This window comes from Arthroderma uncinatum (genome assembly GCF_011692745.1).
Source record: "Arthroderma uncinatum strain CBS 119779 chromosome Unknown scaffold1, whole genome shotgun sequence".
NCBI lineage: Eukaryota > Fungi > Ascomycota > Eurotiomycetes > Onygenales > Arthrodermataceae > Arthroderma > Arthroderma uncinatum.
Genome location: NW_022983863.1, coordinates 6,556,907 through 6,574,942, shown reverse-complemented (window position 1 = coordinate 6,574,942; position 18,036 = coordinate 6,556,907). Strand labels below are relative to the sequence as shown.

At 43.6% G+C, this 18,036-nt stretch overlaps 1 protein-coding gene across 1 annotated transcript; it reads right to left on the bottom strand.

Moving 5' to 3' along the window:
- Positions 1-124: 124 nt before the first annotated feature.
- On the bottom strand, positions 125-862 carry GIQ15_01945 (uncharacterized protein; the record flags this gene model as incomplete). Its single annotated transcript, XM_033549362.1, has 1 exon — positions 125-862. The coding sequence occupies one exon, from the start codon at positions 860-862 to the stop codon at positions 125-127; it is 738 nt and encodes a 245-aa protein (XP_033410313.1).
- Between the last annotated feature and the right edge of the window lie 17,174 nt (positions 863-18,036).

Sequence of the window (18,036 nt, the reverse complement as noted above, 5' to 3'; positions counted from 1 at the left end):
GATATCTTCTTTAGTTTATCTTAATATACTAATTTATCCCCCTGTGTTTATAGCTAAAGTCTCTAAATAGCCTCATTGGTTTATTAGTATTTACATGGTTGTGGGAGGATACAAAAAGATGCTGTCAATCTAGGAAGCTCAGATTCATTTCCCCTTCATATACCGGGAACCAGTCGTCCCCCAACCCCAAATTTGGATACCAGTGTGGACATTCATGCTCCATTTCAACGCAAGCATGTAGAGTCCCTAGCCACAAGATACCAGCCTTCATCCAGCCGGGGTAGTGGCACGGCGGAGAATAGCGCGCTGCCCCTGGAGGATTGGGATCAGGGGGTTCATAACATCTCTCGACTGCTTTCACATACGGTATTGGCGGCTTAGGACCCTTGCGTCTAGGGCGGTTAAAGAGCCGTATAGACTCAGAGGCGTCATCAGAGGCATAATTGACGATAGAGTACATCGCCTCCTCGTCGATTACAAGGCAGATATCCCAACGGGCACCCCGAGAGAACTCCTCAAAGGCGCCCTCGTTAAATAGGTCAGTGGCGGCAGTAGAATAGTCGGCAAATATGTCGCGGACTTGGTCGAGTGAGAGGCCATCGTAGAGGGAAGCATCATCCATGTACCAGAGCCGTGGAGCAGTCCATTTTCCACCCGCAATACCGCTTGGAGATGAGTTGTTTGCATAATCTTGGAGCTCGGTAGTAACTGAGTCCCAAACAGCATTCGATTCGGGTGTATAGACGGTTCGATAGACGATGAATCCCCATGGCTGCACTTCTGGGTCTGATGCCGCCATTACGGGAGTGTCAACCAGGAGGTATGGTACTGGTGTCAAGTTATTAGCTAGAAGATGAATCATGGCTGATATCACTTACTCGAAGTCCTAAACAACGCCTTGCGGTGGCTGTTGAAGCGACATCATGAGAATGTGGTGTTATCCAGGCAGCAGCCCTTCCTATCCCTCCATCTATCCAGTCGTTAATTGTTGTCCCCCTGTATATCTGTTGCATCCGGTCGGTTGTTATCCCCCTGGTCGGAGGCTCAAGGCAACCCCAACAGCCACAACAAGCGTAAACTTATGCTTAAACTGCCACTGTGCCACTGCGACTGGCGACAAAGACAAGAAAAGGCACTGCCACAGCTCGTGTTCTCGGTGATAGAAACACGAGAAAAAGCGGGCTTGGTGGTTGAACCGTTGGTGAAAGCGCGCGGTTGGCGGGGCTGAAGGATCCTACTTAAAGCCACAAGTCCCCCTCGTCGGCTTCGATTTACCTGCTTATCCTGCTCGTTCACGATACACACCGATAGCTACTCAGTATCAATTCTATAGCGGGCGATAGCTCGTTCATTCTTCACCATGGTAGGATATCTACCACCGGGTTGTATGTTGTGATTCCCATCTAATCGATACTAGGACTATGACTGACTCCTTATTTTATAGAATATGGCTATCCGCCGTAATAATAGAGCGGCGCGCCTCCTTAGGGCTATCCTCCTTAGGGCCAACCGCCGTATGGCTAGTATCCTCTGTAGGGCTAGTACCCGCCGTAATAAGGATAGTATCCTCCTTAGGGACAGTTAGGAGTACCGCCTACATAGGGATAGTACTACTCGCTGTAGGGCTAGCACCCTCTACTAGGCGGCGCGTAAGCATAATACTACGCACCGCAGGGATAGCCGCCTTAGGGTTAATATCCTCCCTAGGGCGGCTATCCTCCTCCTTAGGGATAGTATGGCGCACCTTCGCTGGGAGGAGCTCCACCTTACGGACACCCGCAGGGACCTCCGTAGAGACAATATCCTCCTAACTAGGGATATCCTCCTCCTTAGCAAGGCTATCCGCTATAGGGCTACCCTTTATAGGGTTATCCTCCCTAGCTAGGGTATAGTGCACCTCCCGCCGGGCCTCCCGCCTAGCTATCTCCCGGCTATATGCCTGGCTAGATGGCCTAGGGAAACATAAGTAAGGAAGTTGATGCCCTCCGCAAGGCTATAAAGGGCTTTGGAACCAACGAACTTACCCTAATTAAAGTCTTTGCAAAACCTAATGCCCTTCAAATAGCTCTAATCAACTATATCTATAATACTTGCTATAAGCGTAACCTAGAAAAGGATATTAAAAAGAAATATGGCGGGAAACTCGAAACTATTATACTAGCTCTCGTCCATGGGCCTCTGATGCAAGACGTTTATATAGTTAATAAAGCTCTTAAGGGTGCCGGAACTAATAAGAAACTCCTTAATAATATCCTTGTATCCCGATCTAACGCCGATATTAACGCTATTAAAGCCGCCTATAAGAAGATATTTGGCCGAACCCTTAAGTCTAATATACGCGACGACCTATCTATAATAATAGAATAACTCTTTAACGTAATTATAGCCGCTACCTATATTAAAGAAAACACTTTCTTTAACCAATACTAGTACGACAAAGATGTGGTATAGCTCTATGGTACAATAGGCGGAAATATAGGCGTCCTTAAGAATACTATTTAGTAAATACTTATATAGCGATTAGATCCCCAAATCTATATATTAAGTAAGGACTTTAATAAGAAGCACGGTACGGCGTTAAGCGCCTAGATAATAAGCTGTTTCTTGGGTTATATTGGGGCTACGTTAGTATATATGATTAGTGTTACAGACCTTTTGCGGCGTAGCCTCAAGATATATACTCATTGAATAAAACGCACGAAATAGAATAACTATATATTATATAACTAATAATCCAACGCGCTAAGAATAAGGATAGTCTAATAATAAACAAGAGATATTAGTCTAACGATAGACTATAGATAATAGTCTTAGAAATGGACTAAGGATATAGTCTAACGAAGGGACTAGAGAAAGCTATTAAGAATAGACTTCTAGAAGATATATATAAAGGATACTTATTTCTATAGAATTAAGAGTCTTATACTTATAATTAATAAAGTTACTAATTTAGTATATTACTTAGAGAAGACTAAAGATATTTATTTTTATTATTTTATATCTAAAGCCTATTATATATTCTCTAGTATAAGTTGGACTACCTTAGAACTAGTTATTTACTATTTTTAGATATTAGTTAGCTTAGTACTAATAATAGTATAATATACCTTAAGTATATCTTAAAGGTTCTATCCTTCTATCTTTATAATAAGCTTAAACCTCTAATAGCCTTTTAGTATTAAGGAGTAGACTGGGGACGGGTCGGTTCGGACCGAGTTTTTGGCCTATCTGTCACAAGCTGACGGCGCTCCTTGATTACCTAAAGGTGATCAGAGGTTCACACCTGCCGTAAGACAGAAGGTACGAAGGTCTTAAGGAAAGCTTGGGTTAGAAGTGAGTCATTATAGGAGACGGCTTAATACCAGGGTAAGATAGAATACTATAGTAAGACTATCCCTCAGTTCCAAGTGTGGCTTTAGTTAGTGCCTGGGTCGGATGAAGTGTCACAAGCTGACGGCGCTCCTTGATTACCTAAAGGTGATCAGAGGTTCACACCTGCCGTAAGACAGAAGGTACGAAGGTCTTAGGGAAAGCTTGGGTTAGAAGTGAGTCGTTGTAGGAGACGGCTCGGTACCAGGGCGAGATAGAATACTATAGCGAGACTATCCCTCAGTTCCAAGTGTGGCTTCAGTCAGTGCCTGGGTTAGATGAAGGCTGAAGGTCCTTGTGAGCAGTGAAGACAAAGTTGACCTGCGTCAATGGGCAAAGGGGTATTCGGTGAATATAGTATAAGACAACTGGAATGGTGCTTTGTATTGAGCAGTATGGTAAAACTGTAGCTGGTTTGATCGCGAGTATAAGACTCTTGATCCTGAGGTAATGAGCGTCTTTATATACAAGTCCTTGTATATCCTATTCTCCCGAGTCGCTTGGTCGCGCCGTCGACTCCGTCGACCTGGCGACTTATACTGGCTCTCCCTGCTCCCTCAGTGGCTCTAGTGAGTCGGGCGACTGGGCGAGTGGGACGTGGTTGTTCCGTTCCGTCTTGTCCGTCCAATGAGTGTATACTCTGGGGCTGCGCCGCAGGTGGTCTGTAACATCATCCCCTCCTTTCTTATTGAGTCGTCTCGACGAGTGCATAAATATCCATGAGTGTCCTCCCTTTGTGTTTTTAGTGTCTTCCTTCCTTTTCAGTGTCTCTCGTTATATACTAATCATGTCGTCCAAATCTAGTGATTCTTCTCTTAACAGGCATCGTCTTGCCGAACATATTGAACACTCTGGTGTCGTCATGGCCTCTCATTGTTCTTGTTGTGCTCATCTTCAAAAGGAGTGCGTTGTTTCTCCTGAGTCGAAGAAGTGCAGCGAGTGTACTCGTTCTAGCAAATGGTGTAACGCTAGTGACTTAACGTCGGATCTAGATTGGAACAAGCTCGTTTAAGCTACTGATCGCTTAGAGTGTGAAGAAGAGGAGACTCGTGCTCGGGTGTCAGAACTATTTGGTCGTCTTTCCCGCATTAAAAAACAACGGAAATTGCTTCGCTCCCATGCTGGCGAGTTCCTTTGCTCCGATGTGAAGACTGTGGAGGATCTGGAAGCCTTGGACGCTGAGAGGGAGTAGGCCTTGGCTGCTTAGGCTTCTCTGTCTGATGACCAGGCTTTCCTTTAGCAAGAGGCTCAGGATCTCTTCGCCCTGACTTTCGGTGCCCCTTCCTCCGGTGATTATTCTATTAATCAACTTCTTGAGGGCCTTCCTTCTCCTGGTTCTTTACCCGTTGGTAGAAATTCTTCACCAGGCGCTGCAAATGCTTCAGGTGCCTAGCGGGTTTATAAGTGTTTTCTGAGAAGTTATATCCTTTCTATTTAACCAAGTAGTGAGTTCGTCCGCTGATCACTTTCTTATTTAGGATCTTTTCGACTTTGTATTCTTTTTCTTGATTTTCTGGTTATATTTCTGGTTTGTATGGTTTAGCGTTTTAGGGTGCTTTTTCGAGTAATGAGACGTGAAACGTTAGGTATATTTGCATATGGTCTAGAAGTTAGAGTTTGTAATTAAGTTGTCCAATTTTTTCCAAAATCTTGAATAGTCCCAGTTTCTTATGGTCCAGTTTGTCGCTTGGTCTCAATGTTTTGATATTTCGTCAAAGTAAGAATACTTTTTCCCCCTTCTTAAAGTCTGGCGCTTCCACGTGCTATTAGTTATAGTAGTGTTTCATTCTATAGTTCAAGAATTCGAGATCTAACTATAGGTGTCTATAGAGTTCGCGCATTTGTTCTGCTGAAACCTCTGCTTCTAAGGCGTGTGTTTTACCTTCTCTTAGTGTTTTTATTATTTCTATTTCTCTTCTGTAATTTGCAAAGAAAGGTGTCATGCCTGTTAAGGCGTTCTTCGCTCCATTGTAGGCGAGCTGTGCCATTGGTAGTAGTGAAACCCAGTCATCCTATTCATAGTTGATGTAGTATCTCAGGTACTATTCCACTGTTTGGTTCATCCTTTTACTTTGTCCATCTATCTATAGGTGATATACCATCGAGGCTTTCTGTTTAATCCCTATTCTTTTAGTGAGTGTCGTCCAGAATTTATATATGAATCTTGTGTCTCTATCTGATATAATTTCGTCTGGTAATCCTTTATCTGCGAAGACATGTTATAATAGGATATATACTGTCTCCGGTGATGTGGTCTTTTCAATAAATGGTATAAAATAGGTATACTTCGTCAATCTGTCCGTGACTGTAAGTATCGAATTGTATTGAATGCCCATTTGTGGCTCTATTAACTTCAGTAGCTTGACTATAAAGTCCATCGCTATTGATTTCCATGCTGTTTCCTTATATAGTATAGGCTGTAGAAGTCCATATAGCGCGTGTCGTTCTGATTTGTTTCGTTGGCAAACTTCACACTCCTGGATATATTGTCTGATCTCTCTCCACATTCCTGGCTAATAGTAGTTTTGCGTAATTCGGTCCATGGTTTTTTCAATTCCGAAATGTCCTACAACTTTTGCATTATGGTTGTCTCTTAGTATTCGTGGTCATACTTCTCTGGGTATGTATATCAAGCCTTAATATAGAAGTATTCCGTTTTCCTTTTTATATTTTTCGTCATTGTCCTTGATTTATTTGAATAAGGGATCTTTTATTATTACTTTTCATATTTCATTCATCAGAGTGTCTTCCTTGGTCGTGACCATTTGAGTAGCTCTCAATACTTACTGATCTAAGATCATACCCTTAGTATCTGGATCTAGATGCAATATTGCTCTGGATTCTCTTTTCTTTGTTATCAAATCTGGTCTTCTACTTAACGCGTCCGCAAAGGCATTCTCTATTCCTTTATAGTATTATATTTTGAAGTTGTAGTAGGCTAGCACCTCAGTATACCATCTTAACTATTAATGTGTGAGTTCCTTAGTTATCGTAAAGTATATCAGATTCTGGTAGTCGCTAATAACTATGGTCAGATGCCTTACTCCTTGGAGCTCTTGTTTCCATCTCTTAAATGCTACAACAATTACTAGTAATTCTTTGTCATGGATATCATAATTCTGTTCTGCAGGGGTCATGGTTCTTGCGTAGCATGCAACCAATCTTAGTTTTCCTATGTTATCTCTTTGTTGTAACCGTGCTCCGATCGCACAGTCTGATGCGTCTATATTGAGATAACTCTCTTTATTTAGGTTAAAGTATATTCACATGTCTCCTTGACTAAACTTTTCTTTAAGTTCTTTAAATGCTTGTTCTTCATTAGTTCCCCAAATAAACTCTTTTACCTTCCTAAATAGATCCATCAGGGGTTTCGCTGTTACTAAGAATTTATGTATGTATTATCAATAATAATTCGCTAGTCCGTGGAACTATTGTACTTCTTTGACTATTGTCGGCGTAGGCCAATCGATAATAGCTTTAATCTTATCTGGGTCTATCTAGATTCCTTCTATTAACATGATATGTCCTAGGAACTTAACTGATTATTTGTAGAATTCACACTTTGATGCTTTAAGGTAAAGCTCGTACTCTTCAAGTTTCTTAAGTACTTGCCTGACTTTTTCTGTGTAGTCTTCTCAAGTTCCTTTAGTAAATATCAGGACGTCATCCAGGTATACTACCACAAATATATCCAAATATTCGCGTAGCACATTATTAATAAGCGCCTAGAATATTGCTGGTGCGTTAGTTAATCTAAAAGGTATAACCAAGAATTTGTATAATCCAAATCATGTCCTGAATGCTGTTTTCTATTCTTTGCCTTCTTTTATTTATATCCAGTAGTAGGCTTCTCATATATCTAATGCCGTGAAGTATATTGTTCCTCTGAATCTGTCTTATATCTCATCAATAAGTGGTAATAGGTATCGGTTCTTGATCGTTATATCGTTAAGTTGTCAGTAATCCACGCATAATCGTAGACTTCTATCTTTCTTTGGTACAAAGATGATTAGGTATCCTACTAGTGATTGCGATTGTCGTATATATCCTTTTACTAAGTTGTCGTTAATATATCTTTGTAATGCTTTGAGTTCTGTCTCAGTCAACCTATATATGGGTTTATATACAGGCGTCTTCCCTTCCACTAGGGGTATCTCATGATCCCATGCCTGATGTTCCAGCAAGCTTTCTAATAGTTCTCATTCTCTAAATACCTCGATTAGGTCGTGATACTCCTTCAGTATCTGTTATTATAGTTTATCTATTTCAGTAGCTTCCTCCGTTTGGTGAACCGTTTCCTGCTTCTTTATTAATCAATCATTTATAGTTCCTGTCATTCCCGTTTCGACCTAGGGCGTCTTACCCAGTATCTGACCTCGATCCCTTCTTTTAGTACAGGTGGCCACAAGGGTATCTGTCACAAGCTGACGGCGCTCCTTGATTACCTAAAGGTGATCAGAGGTTCACACCTGCCGTAAGACAGAAGGTACGAAGGTCTTAGGGAAAGCTTGGGTTGGAGGTGAGTCGTTGTAGGAGACGGCTCGGTACCGGGGCGAGATAGAATACTATAGCGAGACTATCCCTCAGTTCCAAGTGTGGCTTCAGTCAGTGCCTTGGTCGGATGAAGGCTGAAGGTCCTTGTGAGCAGTGAAGACAAAGTTGACCTGCGTCAATGGGCAAAGGGATATTCGGTGAATATAGTATAAGACAACTGGAATAGTGCTTTGTATTGAGCAGTATGGTAAAACTGTAGCTGGTTTGATCGCGAGTATAAGACTCTTGATCCTAAGGTAATGAGCGTCCTTATATACAAGTCCTTGTATATCCTACTCTCCCGAGTCGCTTGGTCGCGCCGTCGACTTCGTCGACCTGGCGGCTTATACTGGCTCTCCCTGCTCTCTCAGTCGCTCTAGTGAGTCGGGCGACTGGGCGAGTGGGACGTGGTTATTCCGTTCCGTCTTGTCCGTCCAATGAGCGTATACTCTGGGGCTGCGCCGCAGGTGGTCTGTAACATCATCCCCTCCTTTCTTATCGAGTCGTCTCGACGAGTGCATAAATATCCGTGAGTGTCCTCCCTTCGTGTTTTTAGTGTCTTCCTTCCTTTTCAGCGCCTCTCGTCATGTACTAATCATGTCGTCCAAATCCAGTGATTCTTCTCTTAACAGGCATCGTCTTGCCGAACGTATCGAACGCTCTGGTGTCGTCATGGCCTCTCGTTGTTCTCGTTGTGCTCGCCTTCAAAAGGAGTGCGTCGTTTCTCCCGAGTCGAAGAAGTGCAGCGAGTGTACTCGTTCTGGCAAACGGTGTAACGCTGGTGACTTAACGTCGGATCTGGATTGGAACAAGCTCGTTCAAGCTACTGATCGCTTGGAGCGTGAAGAAGAGGAGACTCGTGCTCGGGTGTCGGAACTGTTCGGTCGTCTTTCCCGCATCGAAAAACAACGGAAATTGCTTCGCTCCCGTGCTGGCGAGTTTCTTCGCTCCGATGTGAAGACTGTGGAGGATCTGGAAGCCTTGGACGCTGAGAGGGAGCAGGCCTTGGCTGCTCAGGTTTCTCTGTCCGATGACCAGGCTTTCCTTCAGCAAGAGGCTCAGGATCTCTTCGCCCTGACTTTCGGTGCCCCTTCCTCCGGTGATTATTCTATTGATCAACTTCTTGAGGGCCTTCCTTCTCCTGGTTCTTTACCCGTTGGTAGAAATTCTTCACCAGGCGCTGCGAATGCTTCAGGTGCCTAGCGGGTTCGTAAGTGTTTTCTGAGAAGTCATATCCTTTCCATTTAACCAAGTAGTGAGTTCGTCCGCTGATCACTTTCTTGTCTAGGATTTTCTCGACTTCGTATTCTTTTTCTTGATTTTCTGGTTGTATTTCTGGTTCGTATGGTTTGGCGTTCTGGGGTGCTTTTTCGAGTAATGAGACGTGAAACGTTGGGTATATTTGCATGTGGTCTGGAAGTTGGAGTTTGTAATTGAGTTGTCCAATCTTTTCCAAAATCTTGAATGGTCCCAGTTTCTTGTGGTCCAATTTGTCGCTTGGTCTCAATGTCTTGATGTTTCGTCGAAGTAGGAATACTTTTTCCCCCTTCTTAAAGTCTGGCGCTTCCACGTGCCGTTGGTCGTAGTAGTGTTTCATTCTGTAGTTCAAGAATTCGAGATCCAACTGTAAGTGTTTGTGGAGTTCGCGCATCTGTTCTGCCGAAACCTCTGCTTCTAAGGCGTGCGTCTTGCCTTCTTTTGGTGTTTTTATCGTTTCCGTTTCTCTTCCGTAGTTTGCAAAGAAAGGTGTCATGCCTGTCGAGGCGTTCTTCGCTCCGTTGTAGGCGAGCTGTGCCATTGGTAGTAGTGAAACCCAGTTATCCTGTTCGTAGTTGATATAACATCTCAGGTACTGTTCCACTGTTTGGTTCATCCTTTCGCTTTGTCCGTCTGTCTGTGGGTGATATGCCGTCGAGGCTTTCTGTTCAATCCCCATTCTTTCAGTGAGTGTCGTCCAGAATTTACACATGAATCTTGTGTCTCTGTCTGATATAATTTCGTCCGGTAATCCTTTGTCTGCGAAGACATGTCGTAATAGGATGTATGCTGTCTCCGGTGATGTGGTCTTTTCGATAAATGGTATGAAATAAGTATACTTCGTCAGTCTGTCCGTGACTGTAAGTATCGAATCGTATTGAATGCCCGTTCGTGGCTCTGTTGACTTCGGTAGCTTGACTATAAAGTCCATCGCTATTGATTTCCATGCTGTTTCCTTGTATGGTATAGGCTGTAGGAGTCCATATGGCGCGTGTCGTTCTGATTTGTTTCGTTGGCAAACTTCACACTCCTGGATGTATCGTCTGATCTCTCTCCACATTCCTGGCCAATAGTAGTTTTGCGTAATCCGGTCCATGGTTTTTTCAATTCCGAAATGTCCTGCAACTTTTGCGTCGTGGTTGTCTCTTAGTATTCGTGGTCGTACTTCTCTGGGTATGTATATCAATCCTTGATATAGAAGTATTCCGTTTTCCTTTTTGTATTTTTCGTCGTTGTCCTTGATTCGTTCGAATAAGGGATCTTTTATTATTGCTTTTCGTATTTCGTTCGTCAGAGTGTCTTCCTCGGTCGTGACCGTTCGAGTAGCTCTCAATGCTTGCTGATCTAAGATCATACCCTTGGTATCTGGATCTAGATGCAATATTGCTCTGGATTCTCTTTTCTTCGTCATTAAATCTGGTCTTCTGCTCAACGCGTCCGCGAAGGCATTCTCTGTTCCTTTGCAGTGTTGTATTTTGAAGTTGTAGTAGGCTAGCACCTCGGTATACCATCTTGACTGTCGACGTGTGAGTTCCTTAGTCGTCGTAAAGTATGTCAGGTTCTGGTGGTCGCTGATAACTGTGGTCAGATGCCTTGCTCCTTGGAGCTCTTGCTTCCATCTCTTAAATGCTGCAACAATTGCTAGTAATTCTTTGTCATGGATATCATAATTCTGTTCTGCAGGGGTCATGGTTCTTGCGTAGCATGCAACCAATCTTAGTTTTCCTGTGTCGTCTTTTTGTTGTAACCGTGCTCCGATCGCACAGTCTGATGCGTCTGTATCGAGATAACTCTCTTTGTTCGGGTCGAAGTGTATTCGCATGTCTCCTTGACTAAACTTTTCCTTAAGTTCTTTGAATGCTTGTTCTTCATTGGTTCCCCAAATAAACTCTTTTGCCTTCCTGAATAGGTCCGTCAGGGGTTTCGCTGTTGCTGAGAATTTGTGTATGTATTGTCGATAATAATTCGCTAGTCCGTGGAACTGTTGTACTTCTTTGACTGTTGTCGGCGTAGGCCAATCGATAATGGCTTTGATCTTGTCCGGGTCCATCTGGATTCCTTCTGTTGACACGATATGTCCTAGGAACTTGACTGATTGTTTGTAGAATTCACACTTTGATGCTTTGAGGTAAAGCTCGTACTCTTCAAGTTTCTTGAGTACTTGCCTGACTTTTTCTGTGTGGTCTTCTCGGGTTCCTTTAGTAAATATCAGGACGTCGTCCAGGTATACTACCACAAATATGTCCAAATATTCGCGTAGCACGTTGTTGATAAGTGCCTGGAATGTTGCTGGTGCGTTGGTTAATCCAAAAGGCATAACCAAGAATTCGTATAATCCGAATCGTGTCCTGAATGCTGTTTTCCATTCTTCGCCTTCTTTCATTCGTATCCGGTAGTAGGCTTCTCGTATGTCCAATGCCGTGAAGTATGTTGCTCCTCCAAATCTGTCTTGTATCTCATCAATGAGTGGTAATGGGTATCGGTTCTTGATCGTTATATCGTTAAGTTGTCGGTAATCCACGCATAATCGTAGGCTTCCATCTTTCTTTGGTACAAAGATGATTGGGTATCCTGCTGGTGATGTCGATTGTCGTATATATCCTTTTTTCAAGTTGCTGTCGATGTATTTCCGTAGTTCTTCGAGTTCTGTCTCGGTTAATCTGTATGTGGGTTTGTATGCAGGCGTCTTCCCTTCCACTAGGGGTATCTCATGATCCCATGCCTGATGTTCCGGCAAGCTTTCTGATGGTTCTCGTTCTCTGAATACCTCGATTAGGTCGTGATATTCCTTCGGTATCTGTTGTCGTAGTTTGTCCATTTCAGTAGCTTCCTCCGTTCGGTGAACCGTTTCCTGCTTCTTTGTTGATCGATCGTTTGCAGTTCCTGTCGTTCCCGTTTCGACCTGGGGCGTCTTGCCCAGTATCTGACCTCGATCCCTTCTTTCGGTGCGGGTGGCCGCAAGGGTATCAGTCTTCTGGTCAGAGCGGCGGTTTCCACCATCTAGTCACAATGTGCCGTCTCTCCAGTTAATAGTCGGGTTGTGTTTCGCTAACCAAGGGTGTCCCAAGACCATGTCGTAACTCCCTAGGCTTGTCACGTCGAAACATTCTGTTCCCTTGTACCGTCCTTTGACGTGTACCTTCATACCTCTGGTTTCCTTGTCGATTCTTTGGTTCCAATCTTCGTTAAGTCCTCCCAGTTTGTATGGTTCCTTTTTCGTTTGGGTATGAATCCCTGACTGCTTCACAAATTCCAGATCTATGAAGTTCCCAGTAGCTCCTGAATCGATCAGTGCTCGCGCGTTTAGCCCTGCCAATTGGACTACTATCGCCAAGTGATTCTTTCCTCTTGTTGCAGCTAGACTTCTGCCTGTTTTAAGTCCTGTAGACTGTCGAAATCGTCCGTTTCCTATCGTCTTGGTTTGTTGATCATGAGTTCCGTCGTACGGTCCTTCAGCACTAGTTAAAGTCTGAATTTCCTCATTCAGTTCTTCCCAACTGAGTTCGTCTGTCGAGTCCTCGTCTAGGTACTCTGTCGTCTGTGTTGCTCGGTCTTTCCGACTCTCTTGGAGCTGTAGCTGTTTTCGTAAGTGTCGTGTCGTCTTCAACCAATATCTGGTTGCCGCTTTTCCTTCGAACTGTGTGGTATGTCCTTCATACTGCACAGTGATTTGTTTGCCTGTTTTCCAGTATAAGACTTCCAGTCGTTCGTGTGGCGTTATGTTTTCTTGGTCCGTTACATTGACACTTTTTCCATCTATCCATCCTGAGTATTTGTCGATGTGTACCAGACACTCCTTGTCTGTACAATACCTCCAGTGGATGTCCTTGCTATCTCTGCACGATGGACATTTCATGCAGTTTTCGTAGTGAAATCTTCGTCCTGATTTCCATGTTTCTTTGAAGATGTGGTATTCGCAGTGGCAGTCCCACCCGTATTCGTCGTGGCATGGGTGCCTGGGGTCTCTGACTTCTGTCTGTTTTTCCTCGTTGTGTCTGAAGCATAGTCCTTTCTCTTCGCACACTGTCCAGTGTTCGTCGGGTATCTGGTTATCGCATTTCTCTCTTTGTTCCCGTAGTTGTTCATAACTATCTTTGAACGTTATCCGTGGTGCTTCGTTTTCCCAGTTATTCGTTTCCTGCGTATCTTCGTATTCTGATTCGGTTTCTCCTTCCGAGTCTGTTTGTTCTGGTGTCACAATTCCTTGGTTGGGCCCTGTCGTTAAGTCGTGTTCGACGTCTGTTGGTAGTTCCGATCTTTCCGTGACGGTTCGTCTGTGTTTTTCTAGTGTTCGTAATTCTTGTCGTAATAGATCGTTGTGCTGTTCTGTTGTGATTCCGTCGGTTCGGCATCTCAGGAGTCTTCGGTATTCTTCCTCCGTGAGTCCGTTAGAACTTGATCCATACCCTACGACTGCGTTCTGTCGTATCAGAGTAGGTCTCTTGCTGGTTGCCCTAAGGTATTGTTTGTCGTTCTGTGAGTCTTGATAGCCTCCTCTACCCTGCTCCTTCTCGTGGCTACTAGTCTTAGACGTAGTGGTAGCGTTGAGGTGTTTCTTGGTATCCCCTTGTTTCTTCCTGCAGTCTTTTGCGATATGTCCGGGTTTCTCGCAGTAGAAACATAGCTTCTTGTCCCTGCATCTTTTGCTTTTCTCGGTATTATAAGGTCGTTTTTCAGTGGCGTCCAATTCCATGGGTGTGGTGCCGTAGTCGTTGCGTTTGTTTGACCCTTTGTATTGGTTTGCTTTCCAGAAAGTGTTTTTCCCTTGTCGTATGTTTCGTAGGTTGTAGAGTTGATTGTCGATGCGTACTGCCATTTCAACCATTCGTTCGAAACTGTTGTATGGTCCCATCTTGATGGTTTCGTATTGGGTTTCTGGTTTTAGTCCTTGTTCGAATATAGCCATTTTCTGCTCGTCGTCGTGGATTCCTAGTTCTTGACAGATCTGCTGTAATTGCGCTGCGTACTGTGCTGCGTCCCTGGTTTGTCTGAGTCCCTGTAGTTTGCGTTGTAGGGTCCTCTTTCTGTCGGTGTCTCCGAAGAATTGTCTGAGTACTTGTTTGAATCGTGCGTAGCTGTTGAGTACATCCGCGTATAGTATGGGTCGTCCTCCGGTGTTAGTCCAGTCCTCGAGATATGGTTTGAACCATGTTGCCGCTGCCTCTCGCATATAGGATCCTGCGAAGATAACTTTTTCCGTATCAGTGACTCCTGGTTTAGTTGCCAGATAGATGTCGCATTCCCCTAGGAAGTGTTCCAGTTTGGCGCGGTCTCCTTTATAAGTATCGGGTTCGTGAATCTTGACGGTAGACCTCTTGTCTCCAGTTCTCACTTTAAGTGCATTGATGTCGTCTTTGTATCCTTCGATCTGTACCATAGTTTGTTCGACGGTGTCTCTGCAATCTTCAAGTAGTCGTCGTTGTTCTTCCACCTGCTTGTTGGTTTCGTCCAATTGTTCGTCGTTGGGTTGGTCGTCGATTCTTTTTTCTAATTCAAGGATCTTCTCCCTCATTTGCATGAGTAGGTTGTTGACATTGGTGGTGGGTCCACTTGCTGATGACATATTGGCTCGTCTTGCTTTGGTATATTCCTGTAGTTAGTATATTTTTCAGGGGTAGGGCGATACGTACCTAGTTTTGTCCTTCTTGATATATAATCGTAAGTCACTCGGGTCGGAGTGTCTATGACAGTATGGTGGCTCTAGTAAGTCGGAATTACTTTTGCCTCTTCGTAACCGTGAAGTCGGGGCTCTATCAAGTCGAAATTGATTATGCCTCTTCGTAACCGTGAAGTCGGGGCGATCAATGTCACAAGCTGACGGCGCTCCTTGATTACCTAAAGGTGATCAGAGGTTCACACCTGCCGTAAGACAGAAGGTACGAAGGTCTTAGGGAAAGCTTGGGTTGGAGGTGAGTCGTTGTAGGAGACGGCTCGGTACCGGGGCGAGATAGAATACTATAGCGAGACTATCCCTCAGTTCCAAGTGTGGCTTCAGTCAGTGCCTTGGTCGGATGAAGGCTGAAGGTCCTTGTGAGCAGTGAAGACAAAGTTGACCTGCGTCAATGGGCAAAGGGATATTCGGTGAATATAGTATAAGACAACTGGAATAGTGCTTTGTATTGAGCAGTATGGTAAAACTGTAGCTGGTTTGATCGCGAGTATAAGACTCTTGATCCTAAGGTAATGAGCGTCCTTATATACAAGTCCTTGTATATCCTACTCTCCCGAGTCGCTTGGTCGCGCCGTCGACTTCGTCGACCTGGCGGCTTATACTGGCTCTCCCTGCTCTCTCAGTCGCTCTAGTGAGTCGGGCGACTGGGCGAGTGGGACGTGGTTATTCCGTTCCGTCTTGTCCGTCCAATGAGCGTATACTCTGGGGCTGCGCCGCAGGTGGTCTGTAACAGTATCAGTCTTCTGGTCAGAGCAGCGGTTTCCACCATCTAGTTATAATATGCCGTCTCTCCAGTTAATAGTCGGGTTGTGTTTCACTAACCAAGGGTGTCCCAAGACCATGTCGTAACTCCCTAGGCTTATCACATCAAAACATTCTGTTCCCTTGTACCGTCCTTTGACGTATACCTTCATACCTCTGGTTTCCTTATTGATTCTTTGGTTCTAATCTTCGTTAAGTCCTCCCAGTTTGTATAGTTCCTTTTTCGTTTGGGTATGAATCCCTGACTACTTCACAAATTCCAGATCTATAAAGTTCCCAGTAGCTCCTAAATCGATCAGTGCTCGCGCGTTTAGCCCTACCAATTAAACTACTATCGCCAAGTGATTCTTTCCTTTTATTATAGCTAGACTTCTGCCTATTTTAAGTCCTATAGACTGTCGAAATCGTCTATTTCCTATTATCTTGGTTTATTAATCATAAGTTCCGTCGTATGGTCCTTCAGCACTAGTTAAAGCCTGAATTTCCTTATTCAGTTCTTCCCAACTGAGTTTGTCTGTCGAGTCCTCGTCCGGGTACTCTGTTATCTGTGTTGCTCAGTCCTTTTGACTCTCTTAAAGCTATAGTTATTTTTATAAGTGTCGTGTCATCTTCAACCAATATCTGGTTGCCGCTTTTCCTTTGAACTATATAGTATGTCCTTTATACTACATAGTGATTTGTTTGCCTGTTTTCTAGTATAAGACTTCCAGTCGTTCGTGTGGCGTTATGTTTTCTTGGTCCGTTATATTGACACTTTTTCCAACTATCCATCCTGAGTATTTGTCAATGTGTACCAGACATTCCTTGTCTATACAATACCTCCAGTAGATGTTCTTGCTGTCTCTACACGATGGACATTTCATGTAGTTTTTATAATGAAATCTTCGTCCTGATTTCCATATTTCTTTAAAGATATGGTATTTGTAGTGGCAGTCCCACCCGTATTCGTCGTGGCATGGGTGCCTGGGGTCTCTGACTTCCATTTGTTTTTCCTTATTATGTCTGAAATATAGTTCTTTTTCTTTGCACACTGTCCAGTGTTTGTTGGGTATCTGGTTATCACATTTCTCTCTTTGTTCCCGTAGTAGTTCGTGACTGTCTTTGAACGTTATTTGTAGTGCTTCATTTTCCTAATTGTTTATTTCCTATGTATCTTCATATTCTGATTCGGTTTCTCCTTCTGAGTCTGTTTGTTCTGGTGTCACAATTCCTTGGTTCAGGCTTATCGCTGGATTGTATGTTCATTGTTCTATTATCGCGTTCTGTCGTATCAACGCTGGTTATTTTCCTTGTTTAATCCATTTGTCCTGTTTCTGCCATCCTTATCGTTGCTATATATCAGGTACTTGTTTATATGTGTCGTTAAGTTCGTTTTCTGGTGGCTATAGATAGGTGACTTTCCTTATTGCCCTAAGGTATTGTCTGACGTTCTATGAGTCTTAGTAGCCTCCTCTACCCTATTCCTTCTCATGGCTACTAGTCTTAGACGTAGTGGTAGCATTGAGGTGCTTCTTAGTATCCCCTTATTTCTTCCTGTAGTCTTTTATGATATGCCTGGGTTTCTTATAGTAGAAATATAGCTTCTTGTCCCTATATCTTTTGCTTTTCTTAGTATTATAAGGTTGTTTTTCAGTGGCATCCAATTCCATGGGTGTGGTGCCGTAATCATTGCGTTTGTTTAACCCTTTATATTGGTTTGCTTTCCAGAAAGTGTTCTTCCCTTGCTGTATGTTTCGTAGGTTGTAGAGTTGATTGTCGATGCGTACTGCCATTTCAACCATTCATTCAAAACTGTTATATGGTCCCATCTTGATGGTTTCGTATTAGGTTTCTGGTTTCAGTCCTTGTTCAAATATAGCCATTTTCTGCTCGTCGTCGTGGATTCCTAGTTCTTGACAGATCTGCTATAGTTGCGCTGCGTACTGCGCTGCGTCCCTGGTTTATCTAAGTCCTTGTAGTTTGCATTGTAGGGTCCTTTTTCTGTCGGTGTCTCCAAAGAATTGTCTAAGTACTTGTTTGAATTATGCATAGCTGTTGAGTACATCCGCGTATAGTATGGGTTGTCCTCTGGTATTAGTCCAGTCCTCGAGATATAGTTTGAACCATGTTGCCGCTGCCTCTTACATATAGGATCCTGCGAAGATAACCTTTTCTATATCAGTGACTGCTGGTTTAGTTGCCAGATAGATATCACATTCCCCTAGGAAGTGTTCCAGTTTGGCGCGGTCTCCTTTATAAGTATCAGGTTTATGGATCTTGATAGTAGTTCTCTTATCTCTGATTCTGACTCTGAGTACGTTGATAGCATCTTTATGACTTTTAACTTGTTCTAAAGTCTGTTTAACGATATCTTTGCATTTATTAAGTAATCTTCGTTGTTCTTCCACTTGTTTGTTGGTCTCATCCAGCTGCTCATCGTTGGGTTGCTCTTCGACTCTTTTTTC